This window comes from Oryx dammah, unplaced genomic scaffold, assembly GCF_014754425.2.
Source record: "Oryx dammah isolate SB20612 unplaced genomic scaffold, SCBI_Odam_1.1 HiC_scaffold_1, whole genome shotgun sequence".
NCBI lineage: Eukaryota > Metazoa > Chordata > Mammalia > Artiodactyla > Bovidae > Oryx > Oryx dammah.
Window position 1 is genome coordinate 92,353,778 of NW_024070185.1, and position 22,041 is coordinate 92,375,818.

The 22,041-nt window shown below is 39.7% G+C and overlaps 1 protein-coding gene across 1 annotated transcript; it reads left to right on the forward strand.

Moving 5' to 3' along the window:
- Positions 1–1,256: 1,256 nt before the first annotated feature.
- LOC120861777 (E3 ubiquitin-protein ligase Topors-like) lies at positions 1,257–3,449 on the forward strand. The gene has a single exon (XM_040237611.1). It carries the CDS (start codon positions 1,257–1,259, stop codon positions 3,447–3,449), a length of 2,193 nt encoding a protein of 730 aa, XP_040093545.1.
- Positions 3,450–22,041: the final 18,592 nt, after the last annotated feature.

The window sequence follows — 22,041 nt, forward strand, 5'->3', positions numbered from 1 at the left end:
TGTGGACTCAGACTTATTATGATGGCTATTTCTTATTTGTTAGTGACTTTTGACTGTGAATTTGGAGGAAATTTGTCATGAAACTTGGGTTTATAATGTTCCTCCAGGAAGAATGTGTGTTTGCCTCTGCCAGTTGCCTGTGGTTACTATCAACGTCAAAATAAATTACCCTTTTGAGGTTTTTAGGAAAACGCTGCTTGAATTTAGTCTGCAGTCATACTTGTTTCTGGTTACAAAATCTCAGCTAAGATTTCCTGCTGACTGTGTGTGGGGTGATTATTTTTCTAAATCACCTTTTCAGTAAGAATGTAAACATTTGTGTACACAGCTTTATGCAGAGGTTTTCCATTATACATTCAAACATTGGCAGAGTCTGTTCTTTCTCTCCTGTCGTCTGCAGCTATTGGTTATTCTCTAACTGAAGATCAAGGATACCAGTTCTGAGCAACTTGTGGTATCAGAGCTCACTTCCCTCTCTGGATTTCTATTATTTATGGATTGATTTGGCCTCTAAGAATTTTACTCATTACCTCTTAAGTTGAGATATATTTACCTATATTTACTTATAGCTAGTATTATTTTGTTACTCCTACTTGGACAGTGTGTCCCACTAGGACAAGGTGTCTAGTTCACAATATTGCCAGAAATTAGTGATTACTCTTTAAGTTTTTTATAATTGCTTCTCATTCTTCTATATAAGCTTTTTCATTTAACAATATAGTCATCCATTTTCACATATTAATACGTATAGATTTGCCTGTTTTATTGGAATGGTGACATAATGTTAAATATTACAGATAAAACATCATTTATTTAATAAGTTCCCTACTAATGGATATTTTGATTATTTTCAGAGTTTTTTTGTTGTTGTTATTAGAAAAATCCATGTATATATGTTTACAGACTTGTACATATAGATTAAAACTCTAGAGTTAGAATTGCTGGGTTAAAAGATGTGATACTTAAATTTTAATGTTTATTTCCAATTTGCTTTTCAGAGTTTGCAAAACTAAGAGAGACAGTGTACCTGAATTCTCATTGCCTTGTCTACGTTGGGTTTTATTGAGAGCATTATTTACTAATGTGAGGAAATAGTTTGTTTCTTAACTTTATCCCAGAATTTATTCCATAGAGACAAAATATATTACAGAAATATGCATGGAATGGTTTTAATAGATATTTTTCATGCCAGTTGAGGAACTGATTTGGACCAATTTTTCTCCCATATGACTGTGAAATACAATCTGTTCACGGAGATGCCATTAGATTTCTCATCTGACTGTGAGTGTCCCAACTGCTTGGAGAATATACAGAATGGGGCCAGTTGGAACCCCTGTTCCACGAACAGTGATGAATCTTTACATTCAAGACAAAGAAATAAATCTATGCCTTCATCCAGCATGCGGTGCTTTCCTTCCCAGGGTTGTTCCACCAGGCCAGAGGAAGACACCAAAGAAGACTCAGTGTTCCTTCCCTCGGAAGAAGAAAGCTACATAGTGACTTCTGAAAACAATGATCTTGGCATAAACCTTGAGGGCCTTACAAAGAAAATCAGGCCATTGAGAGAGCTGACTGTCCAGGAGTTGCTGAGAGAATTTGGGGACAGCAGGAAGTTCCAACCAAACTCCGTGTCTCTGGGTCACTTTAGAGACCAGGTGGTAATGAAGTTCAGGAGAGCTCTGTATTATTCCGGAATTTGGGTGGCATATGTCCAGGGCTACAGATTTGAAAAGCACTTATCAGCTAATTATTTCAAGAGAAAGCCTGGTTGTTTACATCGGCTGGTTCCCTGGCTGAAACGAGAACTGACAGCTGTTTATGGAGATTATGGCTACACAGTGAAGAACATTCTGTCCACCATTCTCCATTACATGACAAAATATGATCTAGACAGTGACTCCTTCATTAACCTCCTAGAACCTTACCTCCAACAACACACCCACCATTTTCTACATGAATTTATCAGCTTTGTTCATTCACCTTACAACATGGAGACTTATGACCAACGAGCCATCTATCAGTTTCCTACTGTTTCACCTTGGGTAGGAAAAACGTCTGTTGCATCAGCTCCTGTTTTGCCTTTGCCTAAGGATCAGGCTGTACTGGCACCTCAACATGATATACAACAGTCTGAAAACACCCAGGGCCAATGGAATAACGAGCAGAGGCCTCTGTCAGGCATGAAAGCATTTCCCAGTGGTAACTCTTGCTTGAAGAAACCTGAAGTCCCACTACTCCATCATAACACAGGAAGCAAAATCCATGCTTGGCTCAAAGACAAATCAGAACCAGGTGATCTCAAAGTCACACCTTCTACCAATAGCATGCTCCTGAACTGGGCTATACTAAGGGAAAAGGGCCCAGGCTCACTGAATTGCAAAAAAAATGTTAAAGAGAGGAAGGCAGAAAGGATAAAATTGTTTCCGGGTCATGCCCAGGATATGGGAAAGAGTGAAACAACTGCACGCACCTTCAGTTCCTCAGCAATTTTGAATCAGGGGCATCCATGGAAGAACAGCCTAAGAGAAAAAAAGGCTTTGAACGTTGGCCAACAGATCAATTTCCAGAAAAAAGAAGCAGAAAAAAACAAATGTTCAGACTCGTCACCAAGGACCTTTCAAAGAAGATTATCCAGAGAAAGATCCTTGATAAATTGCAAATCTAGAAAGAGGGACCCCTCCTGGAGCTGCATTTCAGAAACTGCCGTTTCTTCTAAGAGAGATGGGAGAAAGCTGAACTCTTTCAGAAAAAAGAGGATGAAGTACAGACAACCCTTCCGATTTGCAGAAGTTGGTTCACACTGCAGCAGGGGAATCCAAAGACAATCAAGGTCCAGTACTCAAAGATCTAAATCCTGGTGTGTTGGACTTACAAATAGATCTATAAGCAGAGAATCAAGTAATCCCTCTCTGAGAGGAAGCCACAGAAGTGAACGCTTCACCCAGAATATATGCTGTGAGCTCTCAAAAGAAAAGAAGGCACGTGCCTATGAATCAAACTATGGGAGGCCGTCTTCAGCCACCATCCAATACATGAAGTTTCATTCAAATGCTGGGAAGAGACCCAAGTGTCCTTTGAAAAGTAAAGATTCTTCCCAAGCTGGAAGCCACTGTAACAGTCCCACTTGTCTACAGAGTCAGAAACTCACATCCCCAAGTAAGCAAGAAATGAATCCCCAAAAAATATTTCCTAGCGCTAAAACCAGAACAGTTAGGCACAGGAGAAACAAGTATCACTGTCCAGACACACAGACCACAGAGGAAGTCAGTGATGAAATAGGGCATCTGAATGATCTGAGGCAAAAGAGTAATCTTTCTGAGTGTGTACCTTCCTGCAGGAGGCAAATGAAAAAGGAAAAGGAGAATCCAAGCCTTCAGAAACATCACCAGGCCAAAAGTGAGCAGAAAGGAGACAAAGAATCAGAAACACAGAGGTGCAAATCGTTTTGAAAGGCCACTCTACGCAACTAGCCACCAAGAATCTTGGAAAGTTATGAATATAATCGGAAAAAGATAACTGAAAAGATTCATCCCATCACTTCATGAGTGCAATCAAAAGCCTGACAGTTAAATTCAAGGCTCCTTTTGGAGACAAATGCATATTATTAAACTGGTCATATATTTAAATATCATTTTGTCTGCTTTTTTTCTTATGAATCGAATTATTAAAATATTGACTTATTTTTTAGTTGTTAGATTTAACTATGAAGACTGGCTGCAAAGAGTTGTAAACATTATAGAAACAACAGTAGTATATGTTACCAAACACAAGTTATGCATGTTAAATATTATAAACACACACACACATATGTATATATACACATGCCATGCCATGCTCAGCAACTTCAGTCATGTCCAACTCTTTGCAACCCCATGGACTGTAGCCTACCAGGCTCCCCTAGGCAAGAATATTGGAGTGGGTTGCATTTCCTTCTCCAGGGGATCTTGCTGACCCAGGGATCAAATCCATGTCTCCTGCCTTGGCAGGAAGGTTCTTTACCACTGAGCTATCAGGGAAGCATGTGTGTTTGTGTGTGTATTCCAGACCTAATGAAATTTTAGTTCCTGGAAAATGAGGCAGCATGGACACTGTCTTTAGATATGAAAATGAAAGTGTTAGTTGCTCAGTTGTGCCCAACTTTTGGCCACCCCATGGGTATAGCCCTTCAGGCTCTTCTGTCCATGGGATTTCCCAGGAAAGAATACTGGAATGAGTTGCCATTCCCTTCTCCAAAGGGTCTTCCTGACTCAGGGATCAAACCCGGGTCTCCCACCTTGTGGGCAGATTCTTTATAGACTTAGCCACCGGAGAGGAGGAGGAGTTATTGCCTTCAAGGATTTCAAAATCTAGTTGTAAAAATACATTCACATAAGTAGGAAACAATGAATATATATGGGATATTTGGCACTACCTTCCTATCTCCCTACCCTGAAAACCACACCTTCCTATGTCCTGACATGTAGATACCTTCTTTAAATGGTGCCAGGATTTAGGTAACTGATTCCCTACCCACCAAAATCTGGCCGGGTGATGGCAGCTACACTTAAACCAAGCTGTGTTCCCTTTGGTCATGCAACTGATGAATCCAATGGTAGTCAAGTCATGGTACTTCCCTGAGATTTTCTGCACTGGTTCTGATAAGTAGGATCATTCTCCCTCACTAGTAGCAAATGGTAAAATGTTTAAAGCTTGGATACCATTAAGAGCTGTATTTCTCAATTTGTGGAAAAAGTCAGTTGAGGTAAGAGAGGAGAAAGCTAACCAAGACAAGCACGATAAGTCATGAGGAGAGAATCTAGGAGTCAGGACCTGGATCTTCTAGAACTTGAGCTGCCTTTTTGCTTTTCACACAGTTTTTTTTTTCCCCCATGAAGAAGGCCATTTATTTATTTATTTATTTTTAACATCTCAGTAGTAGTTTATGAGTGATGCTTTTGTTGATTTTTCTAAATTTTGTAACATGGCCATGACTTAAAAAAAATTTTTTTAGCCAGTTTTATTTTTTAACCTTTCTTTAGGTTTTTTAAGTTAATACATTTCCTCTCTGCATCTCTTATTAAATTGGGGTTGCCAATTACTGTAATCAAACAGTTCACTGGGAAGTATATGTTGGAAATCTGTGAGAGGGTAATCAGGGAGTAGAAATTCTCTTGGGGAGGTTTCTGAAGGTTTCTTGGAGAAATGATATGAATATGGTCTTGAAAAGTGAGTAGGACTTTTCCAGGTGAATGTGTTGGCAAGAACTGTCAAGAGAAATAAGCAACTTGGAAAAAAGGAAGAAGAAAAATAAAAATTTCCAGCATTCTCCCTCTGATGTGACTAGAAAAGTCAGAGAGAAATACTGAGAGGTGGGCTGATACCAAGTTGTGAACAATAACGAAACCTGACTTTTCTGGGTCCTCAGTTGAGAAGACACATCATGAACACCTAATCATAGGGCAGGACTCAAAATTTAAATTAATTTTATTAAATACCTTCCTCTTTTTTTGTTGTTGTGTAGCATGTGGGATCTTAGTTCTCTGACCAAGGATTCAACCAATGCCTTCTGCAATGGAAGCTCAGAGTCTTATCCACTGGACCACCAGGGAAGTCCCACCATTTTGTTTTAATATCTCCCAAGACATGTTCTTTTAAAAATCTTAGAAAACCTGTGTAAACACACATTTATAAAAATATAAATGTGCTTCAGTACATTTAGTTGTAAACACTGGATGTTTATATATTGCATTTTTAAAATCTACACTTGTATCAAGTTATTTGAGCAGTCCACTATCAACCATGAGCTACACCTTTCATAGTAAATGTTCATGGGAATACAGGCGAACTCCTAAGTTTAAGGATCAGGAAATCAATTACAGTGGTTCAAAATCACCACAACTTAGTAGCACAGGCAGACCTTGTTTTATTGTGCTTTACTTTGTACTTTGCAGACCCTGTGTTTTTTTTAATGTGAAGGTTTGTCACAACCTTGCATCAAGCAAGTCTACTGACATAAAATTTTAACAGCATTTGTTCACATTGTGTTTCTCTGTCACATAGTGGTAATTATCTCAATATTCCAAATTTTTTCTTTATTATTATATTTGCTATGGTGATCTGTGGCCAGTGATCTTTGACATTCCTATTGTAACTGTTGGAGGATGCCATGAAGTGGGCTCTATAAGATAGTGAACTTAATTGATAAAAGTTGTGTGTGTTCTAACTGTTCCACTGACCAGCCCTTCCCTGTCTCTCTCCCTTTTCTCAGGACTTCCTATTTCCTGAGGCATACAGTATTAAAATCAAGCCAATTAATAACCTTAAAATGGCCCCTAAATATCCAAGTAAAGAAAAAGTTCCCATCTTTCACTTTAAACCAAAAGCTAGAAACAATTAAGCTTAGTACTGAGGTAGGCCAAAAGCTACAATTCTTGTGTCAAACAGTTAACCAAGTTGTGAATGGAAAAGTAAAGTTCTTAAAGGAAATTAAAAGTGCTACTCTAGTGAACACAACAATGATAAGACAGCAAAAGAGACTTATTGCTGATTTGGATAAAGTTTGAGTGGTCTAGATAGGAGATCAAACCAGCCATAACACGCCCTTAGCCAATGCCTAACGTAGACCAAAGTCCTAACTTTCATAGATTCTATGAAGGCAGAGAGAGGTGAGGAAGCTGCAGAAGAAAAATTTGAAGGTAAGCAGAGGCTGGCTCATGAGTTTTAAGGAAAGAAGCCATCCCCAAAACATAAAAGTATAAGGTGAAGCAGCAAATGCAAACATAGATGTTGCAGCAAGTTATAAAAAAAAAAAAAAAAGTAGTTAAAATAATTAATGAAGGTGACTACACTAAACAACAGATTTGCAATGTAGACAAAACAGCTTTGTGTTGGAAGAATATGTCATCTAGGGCTTTGATAGCTAAAAAGGAAAAGTCAATGCCTAGATTTAAAGCTGACTCTCTTGTTAGGGACTAATGTAGCTGATGACTTTTAGTTGAGTTGAAACCAATGCTCATTTACTGTTCTGAAAATCCTAGGGCAGTTAAGACTTACACTAAATCTATTCTGCCTGTGCTGTATAAATGGAACAACAAAGCCTGGATGACAGCACATCTATTTAAAACATGGTATCAGTTCAGTTCAGTCGCTCAGTCGTGTCTGACTCTTTGCGACCCCATGAATCCCAGCACGCTAGGCCTCCCTGTCTATCACCAACTCCCAGAGTTTACCCAAACTCATGTCCACTGAGTGAGACAGTGATGCCATCCAACCATTTCATCCTCTGTCATCCCCTTTTCCTCCTGCCCTCAATCTTTCCCAGCATCAGGGTCTTTTCAAATGAGTCAGCTTTTCACATCAGATGGCCAAAGTATTGGAGTTTCAGCTTCAACATCAGTCCTTCCAATGAACACCCAGGATTGATCTCCTTTAGGATGGACTGGTTGGATCTCCTTGCAGTCCAAGGGACTCTCAAGAGTCTTCTCCAACACCACAGTTCAAAAGCATCAATTCTTCAGCACTCAGCTTTCTTTATGGTCCAACTCTCACATCCATACACGACTACTGGGAAAATCATAGCCTTGACTAGACAGACCTTTGTTGACAAAGTAATGTCTCTGCTTTTTAATATGCTGTGTAGATTGGTCATAACATTCCTTCCAAGGAGTAAGCGTCTTTTAATGTACTGAATATTATAAGTCCACTGTTGAGATCCACTGCTCAGAAAAAAAGATTCCTTTCAAAATATTACTGCCCACTGACAATGCAGCTGCTCACCCAAGAGCTCTGATGGAGACATACAACGAGATCAATGTTGTTTTCATGCCTGTTAATATGACATCCATTCTGCAACCCATGGATCAAAGAATGATTTTGACTTTTGAATCTTATCATTTAAGAAATATCGATACATTTCATAAGACTAAAGCTACCATAGATAGTGATTCCTCTGATGGATTGGGGCAAAGTAAATTGAAAACCTGGAAAAGACCCATCATTCTAGAAGCCATTATAAATATTTATTTTTAAAGAAATACAAATAATGTGTGTTTTCAGTTATATGTGGAATCTAACAAACAAAACAAATAAGCAAATATAACAAAATAAAGACCCACAGAGAATGAACTAGTGGTTACCAGAGGTGAGAGGGGGAGGAGGAAGGGTTAAATAGGTGAAGGGAATTCAGAAGAATAAATTAGCAGTTATGAAATAAATGGGGCTTCCCAGGTGGTGCAGTGGTAAAGAATCTGCCTGCTAATACAGGAGATGCAGAAGACACAGGCTTGATCCCTGGGTCGGGAAGATTCTCTGGAGGAGGAAATGGCAACTCACTCCAGTATTCTTGCCTGGAAAATCCCATGAACAGTGGAGCCTGATGGGCTACAGTCCGTGGGGTTGTAAAAGCTGGACATGACTGAGCACACACACATGTACACATGCACACAAAATAAATAAATCAAAGGGATGTAATTTATAGCACAGAGAATATAGTCAGTATTTAATAATGCCCTGTATCATGTGTAATCTATAAAAATATTGAATCACTATGTTGTATACCTAACTTAATACAATATTTTAAGTCAATTACACTTCAATTTAGAAAACAGAACATTTGTGAGTCAAAGGAAGAGACCAAAATATCGACATTAACAGGAGTTTGGAAGAAGCTGATTCCAGCCTTCAAGGATGACTTTGAGGTGTTTGAGACTTAAGTGGAGACAGTAACTGCAGATGTACTGAAAACAGCCAGAGAATTGGGTTTACATGTGGAGCCTGAAGATGTGACTGAATTGCTGCAATCTCATGATATTTAACAAATGAAGAGGTTACTCCTTAAGTATGAGATTAAAAAGTAGTTTCTTGAGATGGGATCTACTCCTGGTGAAGATGTTCTGAAGACTGTTGAAATGACAATAAAGGATTTAAAATGTTACTTAAACTTGGTTGATAAACTGTGTCTGAGTATGCCTGTAACTAACATTAAAAAATAAAGCAAAACTGTTATTGTGATCAAAAGTGTACTTGTGAACCAATAATATTAGACTGCATTCAAATATGTAGAAAATTTCTCTGTGTAGGGAAAATCGGAATAGATATCTAAGTATCTTCAAATATATGAATGGATGTTCTTTAGGAAAGTATATTTCCCTAGGTCATCTAGGAAAGGAATTTGACATTGAGAAATTTATAGAAGAGGCAGTGATTTTTCTTAATCAAAGAAAACCTCTTATTAAGAAGTATCATATGGTTCCAATCAGAATGGACATATGGTAGATCAAGAGACCAATGAGGGAAGGAGCTCTGATCTTTGGAAGTGTCCATGCTTGGTTGGATGCCTATACTGTAGCAAATCTGACTGAATATTTTATAAATTCTCATTTAACTCAAAGACAAACAAGCCACAGAAATTTACTAATAAACCAAAAATATCCTACCTTTAAAACAGTGCAACAACTTTCCTTGGATAGGAAAAAGAAAAAAAAAGGTCAATGATAATACAGTAATAATAAGAAATATTGAAAGTTAATTATTTGTGACACATACACACATACACAAAAACTCTATGAAGTATTATTTGGATCCACATTGTAAAGATGAGGGAAATTGAGATGTACTTGCTGAAGGGTGCAAAGATAGTAAATATTGCCATCTGAATTTAAGTGAAGTCACTCAGTCGTGTCCGACTCTTTGCAACCCCATGGACTATAGCCTACCAGGCTCCTCTGTCCATGGGATTTTCAAGGCAATAGTACTGGAGTGGACTGCCATTTTCTTCTCCAGTGGATCTTCCTGACCCAGGGATAGAACCCAGGTCTCTCGCATTGTAGACAGACGCTTTACCATCTGAGCCACCAGGAAGTCCAAATTTAAACCCAGACAGCCCTAACTCCAGAGTGACTGATCTTAAACCTGAACTGACGCTGCTTAATTTTTTTTCTGCATAATATTTTGTTTGTATATAAATTTTTTCAGTCACCTACTATCTTTCATACCTTGTGGTGAACACATTCATAAACACTATGTCATTTTATCTTAATAGGAAGTGACTAAATTTAATTATTCCTGTGTTTTCAATCAGGAAAACAAGTTACAATGAGATTATTACAAACAAGGAACAGAAAAGAGCCAAACTGTAGGTCTAATTGCCCACACTTGGGGTTTATATAGCTTGTCATGGTTGACTGGGCTTTTCAAATCTAACTCAAATGCACCTATGACCCTCAATCACCTGAGTCTTTTCTGCTACTGAGAGCCCTTTTTCATTTAAAATCCTGAATTCTCATACAACCATGCACGGTGAGGCATTAAGGGGTCGTCTCTACTTATTTATAGGGACAAAAGCCAATTTCTCCTTTCCAAGCTCACCCTGAATTGTCCTTTTGATGCTAATGGGGTTCATCTCAGCCAGCTGGGAGGAGGCAAGTGAATGATTTTCAATACATATGCTTCAGTTCACACAGTATCTTCTATGGCAGGAGGGTCAGCAGAAACTCTGAAGCCCAGGGCCAGTTTTTATCTCTGTCCTTGACTCAAGTGTTCTTTGGACTGACACTACTTGAGGTATATTTCATCCCAAATTGAAAGGCAGGGCAAGGGAGAAATGAGGTTTCTGAAGATATTTCAGGGTCATTGTCAGATGTGAATAATTTTTTTTAAATGGGTTGTTAATGCTTATAGCTTTCTATCATGAATATTTTAGCTAATGTATATTTGTTAATATCCCACAGTTACTGCTTAAGAAAAGCCTTCTGTCTGTGCTCACTGGAACTATTAGTATATCCTCTTAACTGGTTTCCCTGCCTCTGAATTCTCTCTTCAGATTATCATCCACGCTGCTACAGTTATTCTAATATATGAATTTATCTGAGTAATTTCCCTGCCTAAAATTCTCCATTAGCTTCCCATTGCACAGAAGATAAAGTCCAAATTCTCTTGTCTTGCATATAAGGACCCTTTGGCCCCAATCCAGTCCTATATCCTTTTGTCCTGAAAAAAAAAAAACCATACATATATATATATATATATACACACACATATATGGGCTTCCGAGGTGGAGCTAGTAGTAAAGAATCCACCTGTCAATGTAGAAGACATAAGAGACATGGGTTCAATCATTGGGTCAGGAAGATCCCCTGGAGGAGGAAATGGCAACCCATTCCAGTATTCTTTCCTGGAGAATCCCATGGACAGAGGAGCCTGGCAGGTTACAGTCCATGGGGTCACAGATTCAGACATGACTGAAGCACCTTAGCACAACACAGCACAGAATACACACATATATACCATGCACAAGGACATTTATAAAAACATCTTTATATCTGCATACATCAAATATCTTACCCATAGTACAGACTGTAACTCCCCTGCATTAGACAAACATATTCCCTTCACAACACTTGTTTCAAAGTCTTCTGTATATATTAGGTGTTCAATAAGCACATTTCCTCTAATTGGTCTAGGACTGCTGAACTGTATGATCTTGGATTAATTAACATCTCTGAAAATAAGTTTTCACCTCAGTTAAATTCAATGGCTTTTGAACCGTTATAGAATCTAATATTCTGTAAAACAATGTCACTGGCTTACATCTAAACCTTCTCATAGTGCTTCATGGCAGTGGTTTTGACTGAACTCATCTTACACACTCACCTAGTCTTTTAAAAATCATTGGGGTATATGGTGGATTTTAAATTGTGTGCTAGCCTATAATATAACTTGGATTTGGCAACATTCTGCTACAGGATTTATTTAGATTTCTTTTAATTTCTAATATTTTATAATTCTTTGATTTGGGGATCTAATTACGTTAAATGTTGTTGTTCAGTCGCTTAGTCATGCCTAACTCTTTGCAATCCCATAGACTATAGCAAACCAAGGTTCCCTGTCCTTCACCATCTCCTGGAGCTTACTCAAACTCATGTCCATTGAGTCAGTGATGCCAACTAACCATCTGCCTTCTGTTGTCCCCTTCTCCTGCCTTCAATCTTTCCCAGCATCAGGGTCTTTTCTGATGAGTCGGCTCTTTGCGTCAGGTGGCCAAAGTATTGTAGCTTCAGGTTCAGCGTTAGTCCTTCCAATGACTATTCAGGGTTGATTTCCTTTAGGATTGACTGGTTTGATCTCTTTGCAGTCCAAGGGACTCTCAAGAGTCTTCTCCAACATCACAGTTCAGAATTAAGTTAAATAGTGACTTCAGAGTGACTAGTGAACTATTAGAAGTATTGTACAGCTACATACTGAAAGCAAATGTTATCACATTATTAAGTGACCCAAAGAAAATTTTATGACATTGTTTGGAATTACTATCATGTGAACTTTTGTCTCATTGATATAATGTGTATATTTAATATATGTCATAAAGTATCTGAACAGAGGTAGCTTCAAATGTTTCAATAACGCTCAACTGTAAAGCTGCTTACAGAGTTAGGTATATTTTTTGTTAGGCTTCATAACAAACAAATATGTTATAAATATTATTTTAGATACCAAATACTATACAACAACATTTTAAAATATGAAGATTCTGTATATACACATATTTATCAGGGTTCTCAGAAGACTAAGGTGCTATATGAAGTGAAGTGAAGTGAAAGTTGCTCAGTCATGTCTGACTCTTTGTGACTCCATGGACTGTAGCCTCCCAGGCTCCTCTGTCCATGGAATTCTCCAGGCCAGAATACTGGAGGAGGTTGCCATTTCCTTCTCTAGGGGATCTTCCTGACAGGTATAGAACCCAGGTCTCCCACCCTACAGGTGGATTCTTTACTGTCTGATCCACCAGAGAAGCCCAAGGTACTATATGAAGTGAAAGTGAAAGTTGCTCAGTCTATTAGACTCTTTGTGACCCCATGGACTGTCCATGGAATTCTCCAGGCCAGAATACTGGAGTGGGTAGCCTTTCCCTTCTCCAGGGGATCTTCCCCACCCAGGGATCAAACCCAGGTCTCCCACATTGCGGGCAGATTCTTTACCAGCTGAGTCACAAGGGAAGCCCAAGACTACTGGAGCAGGTAGCCTACCCTGTCTCAAGGGGATCTTCCTGACCCAGGAATTGAACTGGGGTCTCCTGAATTGCAGATGGATTCTTTACCAACTGAGCTTTTAGGGACGCTTCAGCATAAATATAGTTCCTGGAAGCTAAAACAAGCAAGGAACAGATGCAACAGCCTATTGCTGATACAAGACAATGATCAATCAATTCCCTCTTTAACCCTTTAATGCTTTTTCAGTCCCTACTATCTGCTGCAGCAAGTTCTTTGCTTGCTTTCTTTTCCCAGCCAAATGAGCCAAAGACCCATGACACAATGATACCAGTAGAAAGTTGGTTCCTCAGTCAAGCCAGGTCATTGTGCATCTTGCTGACTACTTAGCTTGCAATATTCTTTGCTCCACTGTTGCTTAGACAACTCCTCTTTCTAGACTCTATTCAAGGGACAATTTCTCTTTGAAACCTTACCCTACACTTTTATAACTGTCAAGTTGTTAGAAGTGAACAATTACTTTCTTTATGCCTCATACAAACCTCTATCATAACACCAAAAATACTTATTTTGACTTCCTATCTCACATGTCTGAGTCTACCTTCCCTTTCTCTTGTCTTAAGAATGAGAGCTTCTTTAAGACAAGGGCCAGGCGCGCACATACCAAGTGCTTATTGAATGTCGTATGAATGAATAACAAAGGATACAGAACAAAGTTTTAGATGTAAGTTGAAAGAATCATCAGTTGTCAGAGCCAACATGAGAAAAGAGTGACTCAAGCAGGGTCCCTGCCAAGAAGTCCAATGTGAGCCATTCTACTCACTTTTCTGTATTATAACCTAAAAGTCAGTGGACTGTGCCCCAGCAAGGAACGTCCCTGGAAGATAATAAAGGATGCCCTTAGATAGTCAACTATGATTCATATTTGAGAGATATATCTTTAAAATAACAATTGTGGGGCTGAACCCTGGCTAGAAACTATTTTATCCAAAATTTTAAAATACAAGTCTTCTATCATATACTAGCCAGCTGTTGTAACTATAACAAACAAGATTTTAGGTGTAGAACAAAAAAGTTGAGGTTGTGGAAGCACAATCTAATTAATGAATTTAAGTATTCATTATCTATAATCACTTGAATGAGTGCCTCTTTAGGAAAACACAGAGAATATATAAATTTTACATTATACGTGTAAGAAACATGAATCATTCTATATGTGCAACATACATGAATGTAAATTCTTGTGCAGAAATGAATTGATAGAGTATGTTTATGAAGCCCATCAGGATCAAACTTTACAAAACAGAAATTTAATCAGAGTCCTTTTGAAAGCATTTAAAGGAAAAGTAAAGCACAGCGGCTAAAAGCACAGACTCCAGAGCCAGGCTCTCTGGATGCAAATCCTTGCTCTACACTTAAAAGCTGTGTGATCTTTGGTAAGTCTTTTAAAACATCTGTTCCTCAATGTCCTCATCTATTAATAAGGATAATAATAGTAACTAGCTCAGAGCATTGTAATGAGTAGACAATGCATAAAATGCTTAAAATAATGTCTGGCAATAGGGCTATATACATATATGTGTATATATATATTTGCAAATCACTATTATTTAATATTATTATTATTAATAAAGACTTGGCATATAAGAGAATACAGGTTAGTCTGGACACAAGAGTTGGCCCACAATAGGAAGTGAAGAAGCAGAGAATAGAAGAAGGCAAATGAGCAATTATGATGTGACGAGCATGATTGGGGTTTAGAGTGTGAAGTCAGGAAATGGAGACATATGGAGAGTCAGGCCACCATAAAGGGAACAGACAGACAGAGGAAAGCACCAATTACTGAGTACATACAATGTGCCAGGGACAGTGCCAGCAGCCTTACACCTCACACTGACCTAAAGTAAATCCATTTGTTTAACCAGTAGGCAATAGGCTGCTGCTGCTGCATTGCTTCAGTCGTGTCCGACTCTGTGCAACCCTATAGATGGCAGCCCACCAGGTTCCCCCGTCCCTGGGATTCTCCAGGCAAGAACACTGGAGTGGGTTGCCATCTCCTTCTCCAATGCATGAAAGTGAAAAGTGAAAAGTTAAAGTGAAGTCGCTCAGTCACGTTTGACTCTTTAGCAACCCCATGGACTGCAGCCCGCTAGGCTCCTCGGTCCATGGGATTTTCCAGGCAAGAGTACTGGAGTGGGATGCCATTGCCTTCTCCAGCAATGGGCTAATTCTTTCCAAATGTGATCTAAGCTCTATTGATGATGATGGTGGTGGTGGCAGCAGCTAACACAGGTCTATAGCTCATATTGCATGCCAAGACTAATCTCAACATACTGCCAGGGTTATCTCTTTTAATTTTACTGAGAACGCTTGAAAGGAACATTATTATGATCCCTATTTTACAGACAAAGAAACAGAGGCATAGAGGAATTAAGAATTTGCCCAGGGTTACTTGCCCAAGGGTTATAGTGTCAGAGTTGGGCTCTTCCTAACCCATGCTATTGGCCTTCACACTGTACCTTCTCCTGTTAAAGCAACAGCAACTGCAATATGTTGAAGCAGGGGCAATGAATTCATGTTTCTGAGTTTCTGTGTATACTAGAGTTGTTGTTGATTTGCTGCTCAGTCACGTCCAACTCTTTTGCGACCCCATGGACTGTAGCCTGCCAGGCTCCTCTGTCCATGGGATTTCCCAGGCAAGAATAATGGAGTGGGTAACCTTTCCCTTCTCCAAGAGATCTTCCCAACCCAGGAATTGAACTGGTGCTTCCTGCATTGCAGGCAGATTCTTTTACCACTCAGCCACTGGGTAAGTGCCATATGTTAGACTATATTCTCCCATATTTAATTCTCATCATTATGAGGGAGCAGTTTTGAAGTGAGACTCTGGAAAATTGGGAACCAAAGTCCAACATGAATAATATGAGTGGGAGAAACAGAAGGCCCTAAAACCAACCATATTTGAGTTAAATTAGAATTCAGAAAAAAAAATGAACCTCTTAATTAAGAGTAAGAAAACTTTCTCTGTACTTGACCACATAGTAAATCTTTTAGGCTTTATGGGAACATCATCTCTGTCACTAGTTACCTCTGCCATTGGAGCATGAAAGCAGCCAAAGATGATACATAAATGAAAGAGTGTGATTACATGCCAATAAAACTTTATTTACAAAAATAGTTGGTGGGCCAGATTTGGCCCATAGTCCATCATTTTCAGACTGCTTTTCTTCAAGTAGTAAGAACTTTTCTTTTATGGTGACCAGGTGGTACAAATCATGGTAAGTGAAATACAGTGTTATTTTAAGATTCTGTTTCTTAAGAATTGGTCTCACTGATGAAACAGTTGTTGAAATATAGAATCTTAGTGTCACAAAGGGCTGACTGCCAATATATTATTTTTGGAAAGGCAAAGAAAAAAAAGGTATAAAATTTTTAAGGGATGTGGATGCATTGATTTATTCTACAAATTATAGGTAAATCATGAACCATTAGAGTGAGCAATAAAACCCTGCAGAGAACCTTAAATTTATGGGGGGAAAAAAGTTATTTTCTTCTAACGTAGCTACCAGAGCAAATGTCAGATTGAGATCACAGATTGTGTCCCCCACTTTTCCTGTCTCTTCATTTCACCCTATCCTGAGGCATTTATAATAACTCCACAATGAAAAATTATAGTCATTTCATCTTGAAAGATATATTGCATCCACATGTGGGCCAAGTGATTTAATTTTGATTAGTGCTGTCTGAGGCTTGTCAGATGGGTTAGCGATTGGTCATGTATCTCACAGCACTGCTATTAAATCCCCTGGGAATTAACATGTTAAATCCATAATTATACTTTATTGCCTGTATAATCCTAGGTTAATGGCAAAACGAAGTTGATTCATTTTTCACATGTTCACCAATGTGAAGTCATATTTCTCCCTTAACTAGTAATTAACCTTTATGGCTTTATTAACTACTTTATTAAATTTAAATGAAATGTTTATTGGAAAGAGTTCATGGGAAGTGTAAACCGCAATGACAGTGTGGCCCTGGTGACGTCCTGTCCCCTGGAACTTCTCTATTAAAAAGGCTCATGTTAGAAGGCGTTCGTTTTTGTCACAAGGTACTGGTGCTTGTAACTTAATAGGCAGCGTGATAATAAAATAAGCAGTGGATTTGGATTCACGTAGCCCTGGGACAAAATCCATATCTAATTGCTTGTTAGCTGTGTGACCTTGGGCAAGTTACCTAACATCTCTGAGTCTCAGTTTCCTTATACATAACCTGTATATAATAATAACCATGCCCAGACTTTTGAGGGTTAAGGAAGTAAATGAAATAGTGGGGAGGATATAAGAGGTAGTCAATGTGCTATTTTTGTTGAAGCAAGAAGATTTTGGTACTGTGTTCACAGAGGAGGAAGAAAACGCGGGAGGTCGAAGGATGGCACCTGTTCCTAATTTCTTCTCACCTTCCCCAGCCTCATGGACTGGATACAAACCATACAGAGAGTTACTGTTTCTATCTCAGATAGCGGCGTCCGGCACGGCAGGTGAGAAAGACCTGAACGGGCGCATAATAAGACAGACACATATAATTCGGCAAGCGGGGAGTCTGGGGGCCCTCCTGCTCTCCATGGCAGGAAGCCAGAATGGCTCCTTTCAGCCTGCATTTCGTTAGCAGAAGTCACATGAGATCATTAGGGAATAGCTATATTGGGGAGTTTGATCAGCACACCATAACGTGGGAATAAAGTTAAGGCTTTGCTGTTGATCAGGAACAGCCTGTTTTGTTTCCATGGGGACGGACACAGGGGCAGGCAGTGGGGCAAAGCAGAGAGCACGTCGTCCCGTTCCGCATGCTTACTAGGACGATCATGAGGGTGCTGTTTGCCGCACCTTTCGGGTCATGGGGCAGGTTCTGGTCTTTGCTCCGTCAGGCTGCAACATCAGATATCTGAGTCTGAAACGGTATTCCTATTTCTTTCATGAGGAATCCCCCTTGGGACAGAGACAGCCCTGCAGACACATGGCTTGGCAAGCAGAGAAACTTTTCTGAAAAGAAGGTGGATCGGGGCTCATGGCTTGGTGAGCAGAGCATGGGCTGTGTATCAGCTGTCCTCACCTCTCAGCAAGGCACTCATACAGACCACAACCCACATGCCTGCATGTGCTGCCCTGAACCCCAGTGTAAACTAAGCAGTTGATTATCTAGTTGGAGACAAATTTCCCAGCTTCTGTTGTAGTTAGTTCCAACTAATGGGATGCATGCAGAAGTGGTGTCTAAAACAACTTCCAATCATCTCCTAAAGCAAAGTCCTCTGTCTGGGAAATGGCAGTGATGGAGATACAGAGATAGAAGCCACGTTTTGAGGATGGCAGAGTCAGCCCATCAGCTGGGGTTGGTGGTGGTGGGGGGTCAAAGTCCTGGGCTGCTCACTTCAAAAATATGAATCAACAGAAATAAAATTCTGCCATGCTGAAGCCACCACGTGTTAGCATCTTTTTGTTATATCTAACCTATATGGGGCTTTGAGAACAGAATTAGGATTTTTTTTTTTTCCTAATGAGGAGTCTGACTTCCAGTGACACAAATAATTCTGCTTTGGGTCCCAGGTGGAAAGGGATGATGAAGTGTGGAGAGAAGCATGGGGCAGTGCTTTGGCACGAGTGGCAATGCCCAGGAAGCCTGCAGCAGAGCAATGATGGAAACTGATGCATGATAAGAGATGGCAGACGCCCAAGAATCTCAGCAACGCAGAGGCTCTGCTCAACTGAATTGGCACACAGGAGCTCTTCCTGTGGACCCCTCGTTACACTTAAGGGAGAAGCATGTTGCAAGTGGCTCAGCTCTGTGTGAGGAGATAATGGGGAGAACAAATTTTGTGTTGCTATTGTTACTCTGACCCCACCTATACTCAAGGTTCAATAAGAAAAATAGGGTACAATTACACTGTTTATTTCAAACGGAGGTAATTTAATAAAGGATGCTTGTTTCAAACATGTTTGAAAAGTTGAGAAAGAAAAAAGGAAGATAGGTAATACAGAGATAAGGAATCACAGGAAGTTCCTAGGACTGTAAGAGCCAAACAGAGAGTTAACAAAACAAGGAGAGTGCTCACTAGTGGGGGTGATGGAGCCCACCACAGCCATCGCCACTGCTCCTCAGAGAGCATTCATAGCTTCCTGCTGCCCCAGGGGAGGGAGGGGAAAGGAGAGAAGAGAGAGAGGAGGAAAAGAAGAGGGGGGGATAGCAAGAGAGAGAGAGAAGAAAGGAGCGAGGGGGAGAAAAGTGGGGGCCATAGAAACTAAAGTTGAAATGACATACTCCTAAAGGCAATTCTCATGTAATGGTGGAGGAATTACATGAGAGAGGCTGGAGGCAGGGAAACCACTACATTGGAGGTTATGCTTTCCACTGTCTCTAGCACAGTGCTGGACAGACAGTGAAACTCCAATTTTATAAGGTGATCTGGAAAGGGAATACAAACCTTTCTACTTCTTTGGCATCCAATATTAAGTTCTACGTTCCCTTTCAATACACAGGTGTAAGTTCATGGCTCATAAACAATTTTTTAAAGCAGTTAATGATATTATTATATACTCTGACATGTTCTCCCTTTGCTTCATATTTTATAAATTTTTCATGCATGAAGAAGTTTATTTCATTGCAAATTATGAAACACTGAATTAAACATACACTTGAGTGCCAAAGGAAGAATAGAAGTGTGTCAAAATTTCACCCACTCTCAGTTAAATTTAAATAAAATTTGCTGGCCTTCAGAGATGAACACTTAAAGCTTATCAGTGAATAATTCTAACAAGTGAGTGAATATATAGTCAAAGAAATATTCAGAGACGTACTAATATTTTGGTTGGGACATTGACACCTATTTACTGCATTTTTCACAACATTATATTTATTACTCAAGTCATCATTCTACCTAGGGTTTTGATGCTGGAATATACAAATCCACTCTTCCTATGGACCCACACTCTCAACCCCTAGCTCATGCAGGCGATGGAAAAGAGTCCCATTTATTAGGATTGCAGTGACTGTTGACTATGTGTCAGAGCAGGGCCACTAGATCCACTGACCCTATTACTGTCTCCTCATTCAAATGATGGAGACTCATTTGTCACATCATTTCAAAGTGATGCCTCTTTATACCTGACTGGTTTTCCTTGGGTCAATATTACTGACAAATGACTATCTCCTTCAATACCAACCGGTGATAACTCTTAATGTACCTTAGCCTACAAAAGATTAAACTTCCAGTGCACTTGCAAACCAAGAGGAGTCATGCCAAGGGGTAGTTCTAAGTTTCCTGAGTGTCTAGTACTATGCTACAGAGAAAATACAATGTGTAAAGTATATTAACTGTGTAAAGAAATAGCTTCATTTTTAAATGTCTGGCAGCAGGCTGAATATTTTACATATTTCACCAAATCCTTGCAATTATGCTGAAAGGCATTTTCGTGCCTGTTTTAAAAATGAGGAGACAAGAGATGTGGAAGTTGGGCTAAGATTTAAACTTAGTTATGTCCAGTCTCATTGACTTTGCTGCTGAGTACCTGGCATAATTTTAGGCAGTATTTCTGCCTTATAAGGTTAGTCATATCCTTTGGAGGATAAAAGGAAGACCCACATGGCCATCTGCTTGCTAATATCTTTCTCATCTGCCTCTCTATCCCCACAAACAAATTTTAAGGAACATACCCATCTAAGCAAATGCACAATCAGCAAAGAATCAACCTCTACCAGCACAGATAAGTATGTTATCCATGATGTTTTCCACATTTATCTATGTGTGTGTGCCCTCCAGACCCTTGCCCTGCAAAATAGTTCCTTGACACCAGGCACCAGGTCAACCCTCCTTGGAAGAAGGATCAGGCAATCAGCTCCAAAGGCACTGGACCACTTCTCTGTCCCAGATTTGTACCTCTCTTCTCCTTCCTCTGTTTCAAGATTCTCAGCTTTCCTTCCTTTTTTTATTGTGCTTCTGTGAACTGCTTTACCCTGCAGAGTGAGATTCAGGCTCCCAGGTTTCCCTCTTTCCACGCTACTCACAAACATAAACCAACAGATCATTTGTGTATGTTTTAGAGATTTTAACTATTATGAAAATACAGAGAATGATAAAAAAAAAAAAAAACAAGGGGAAGATACAAAAGTTTTAAAAGCTTATTATTGCTCCTGATTGCACAGTGTTGGGGAGCACATGCCTGGCCCACTCTGCCTAAGCTTAGCTGATGACCATGCATTGCCAATATGAGAAAGTCAGAGGCTTGCACACTATGCTCCCCACCCACCTGATGCCATCTCCTGTGACTCCCACTTGCTTAGCTCATGCTCCAGCCACAGGGCAGTGTGGCCCATGCCACTTTAAGCTTACCTTCTCTGCACATGATGCTGCCACTTCTTCCTTACCCAGCCCACGTGAATGTCACTGTCTTTCAAAAATCAGTTCCTATTTCGCTTCCCCTGTGAAACCTTCCCCGATTCCCTGAGGCTTCATGAATGGCTCTTTCCACTGTTCTCTGCTTGATATTCTTCATGCCTGACTCTCACAAGCCCTTGTCTCACTGCATTACAATCCTGTTTACATGCCCATGTCTGCTACTTGAATGAGATATCCCTAATGGCAGGGACAATGCTTTGTTTACCCATCAGTCCTTTTGGCACCTCCTCAAGTACCTGGATCTTAGAAAGTAACCCTCATATATGTTGAATACACAAATGCATAAAAGCACAGATAAATGAATCAATATGCTTGAGATGAGGGCAAGTGACTATCATAAGCATGTGTCACACATCCCAAGGGCAGGAAGGTGAATGACAGTTATAAAAGCTCCCATATATAATAGCCCTATGTACATCATATTGCTACAGGAGCCTAGCATTTTAGGCCAGGTTTTTCTACCTAAGGATGTGGAAGAATCGCTCTTCTCCATCAAGGAGAGGCAGTGTGTCAGTCTGATGTGTGCTCTGTAGCAGAGCAGTACCCTCTATGAAGTGATTGCTTGTCAGTTTGTGACACATTATGGCAGATGTCACAGCAAGCCTGCTCTATTTGACACTGAGAAGAGTTAATGAA